A 2,939-nucleotide genomic window follows, 5' to 3' on the forward strand; every position below is an offset into this window, starting at 1 on the left:
GAAAGCACAAAGGAGTGGGGACCGGTGCGGTGTCGGGGGAGGGGGGGGGAACCCCACGCGGTCCCCACGCAAGCCCCCGGGCTCCCCCCCCCACTATTGTCCCCTCGCAGGTTCCGCGGTGGCGGCTACAGCTGGGGTTCGCGCGGCAGAGTCACGACGTGATTAGAAAGTCAAATGAAATCATGTTTTCTAATTCCCAAAAACTGACAGGCAATATAATGTCTGGCTGTGTTTACAAATTAACACCAGTGCTGCTGAGATAGAAGATTTCGCAATCGTTACAAAACCCAGGCATTACCATTTAAAAAACTATTACTTCCTTCTCTAGTCTTTGTCCAACAATAATACTGATTCTAACATTTTCCATTCTGTCTTGGATTTATGCTCCTGTTAATTGTGCCTGATCTCAATGATTCCGGGTGGATGGTACTAAGTTGCTTTATTACAGGTTTTATTATACTCAATGCTCTCATTTGTAACTTGCCTAAAGTGCTTCTGGATTTAAGTATAATTAAATTGAGAAATGTTCAGAAATGACTACTGCTGCAGTTCTTGTGTTTTAACTATATGGGGAAATATGATCCCTTTATGCATGCACCCTAAACCCATAAAGTAAATGTAGTGTGGCATAATACTTTTATTTGTGTTATTTCTACACATATTCCATACAGGGAGGACTGTTAAGTTTAAAATCCCACAGAGATATTTATGATTAAATAATTTTCACCGTCTACTTGATTTTCTTAAATATTTAGCAGTCTTTTTTATTAAAGGTTAACTGTTGCAGCAACAGAAAAATTCAAAAACGACCCTTTCCTGACCCACATTTCTGTAAAGGATTTTTTTTTTTTCCAAAACTAGATAAAATACTCCTAAGAAGATACATCTTTTCATTTTTATGCTTTTCTTCATGCAGGCTGCTGATTCAGTTTTACAGAGAGAAAAAAAAAATTGGCTGGGCTGGTTTAAGGATTTAAACCAGATGGCATTTGGTTTTCACGAAGTACAGCAATGCTATTAATTCATAGATCCCTGAAAGGCAAATCAAATGATTTGTACTTAAAATATCTGCAGAGGAGGCTTCCCGAATGAGCCCACCGCCACGGAGCACCATGGAGGAGAGGGAGAATTCAAAAGAACATTTTAGGTCATGTTCTTCCTACAGCAGTCAGGGGCTTGCAGTCAACAAATTAAGTTTATTCTTACTATTGCCTCCATGTTATTTTATATCAAGTTTAAAGAATCGACCTGCTTTTAACGGATCCAAATTGGTTACTAAATCCTCCAGTTTGGGAAACGTATGCGTTTATTGCAAAACTGCTAAACATAACCAGCAATTTTCTGTGGCTAATTTAGCCAGATGAGGGCTGTAATAAATTCACTATTTTCCCCGAGTATAATTTACAAAAGATTTCAAAATGACCCCCAAAAATAGGTAAGTTCATCTGAGCATTATCCTTGCAACACGAAACTGTACTCATTAAACTGTCAGCGAATATATTGTTGTAATATTTGATCCTGTAATTTGGGATGGCATTTCAGCAAAAATCACATCCAGATACCACAGTTCCCTCCTCCCCTTTCCTCCTGCAAGTCGAGCAGCTTCAGTCCCTCAGCACAAGCTCTGTGGGCTTTAATAAATTTATTGGCATGTTCTAATTCCATTTTCGGGGAGAAACCCAGAAAGATGAACTTTGATCACAGCCCATTGCACTGCATAAGGCCAGTTTCCTAACCGAACAATAGCCCTGGCTTGCTTTGTAAATAGCCCGTGCGCTAATGTCATGCTTAATTAGAAATCATTTTTTTTAATCTGTATTTATCGATAACAGAATTAGGTCCCCCCCAAATAACGCATCCTCCAATAGGCTCCCAACATTTAATTTAATATAGGGTGTAGCAGGTCTGGCTCGAATTTGATAACCTATAGCTAATGATTTATGAGGTCATCCCTTTGCACCGCTGCTAAAAGAAGGAGGCAGCGTTTTAATATACCTCTTCTCTGATTTGTCAATTAATTCCTTTAGAGAAGAGGATCTGCCCCTATCCTCTTACAACTTCGGATTTCGTTATCCCATATGCCAATTCTGTAATCACGGGAAAACCAATTTTTCCTTCTTAGGCCACTTTCACCCACTTTTTCTTTTTTTTTCCTTTTTTTTTTTTTCCTTCCCCCTTTACGTTTGCCTGGGAGGACATTTAATGAGATCTCGCGTTTCAGCCCTCGTGTTTTTCCCAAGGCGGCGAGAAAAATCCCCAAATGCACGGCCCGGTGGTGATATTATATATTCTTCCAATCGTAACAGCTTATTGTCATTGAGAAGGAAAGATATTGTTAACGATGACAGTAATTTGATTTATTTATATTTTAGCGGGCGCGTTAGCGGGGGGAGGCGTCGCGCAGGGACGAGCTGCGAGAACCTATTGTTCTAGGTGGGGGCTTCGCCTTTCCCTGGAGAAGGGGGGGGGGCTTTTCTTCCCTCCCCCTTTTTTCTATTATTTTTTGGATGAGGGGGAGGTGTGTGTCCCCTTCCCTCCTCCCGAAGTTTGGAGGGATGGAGACAGGGCGGGATGGAGGAGGGGGGGGGAATAGGGCGAGAGGGCCCCAAGGGGACCCCCGTTGCTTACCGGCACGTCCTCGATGGCGTGTGGGATGGAGTGGAGGGGCAAATCGGCCAGCCCGGAGCCCAGCCCGTGGGGGGCGTGCAGCAGGTCGTCGTGCCGCCGGTAGTCCCTGCGTGGGTCCAACCCCGAAAGCTGGTGGGGCAACCCCCGGTGCGTGTGGAGCAACCCCGTCTCCTGGCTCTGCCTCTGTCCTGGCCATCCTGGGTGTTGGGGCTGCGGCTGGGCATGGAGGGGATTGAGGCTGTAGGGGTCGTTGACGTGGGAGTAGGGGTCCTGAGATTGGGGGTAGATGGGCTGGTAAGGGGGAGGGAAAT

At 44.3% G+C, this 2,939-nt stretch overlaps 1 protein-coding gene across 1 annotated transcript in view; it reads right to left on the reverse strand.

The window, feature by feature from the left end:
- The window catches only part of TFAP2A (transcription factor AP-2 alpha (activating enhancer binding protein 2 alpha)), a 14,768-nt gene that overhangs the window by 8,517 nt on the left and 3,312 nt on the right, over positions 1-2,939 (reverse strand). Inside the window, exon 2 of the mRNA XM_014940778.1 lies at positions 2,629-2,935. Within this exon, the coding sequence (XP_014796264.1) occupies positions 2,629-2,935 (307 nt within the window). The remainder of the gene's footprint in view (positions 1-2,628; positions 2,936-2,939) is intronic.

This window comes from Calidris pugnax, unplaced genomic scaffold (assembly GCF_001431845.1).
Source record: "Calidris pugnax isolate Ruff unplaced genomic scaffold, ASM143184v1 scaffold8, whole genome shotgun sequence".
NCBI classification, from domain to species: domain Eukaryota; kingdom Metazoa; phylum Chordata; class Aves; order Charadriiformes; family Scolopacidae; genus Calidris; species Calidris pugnax.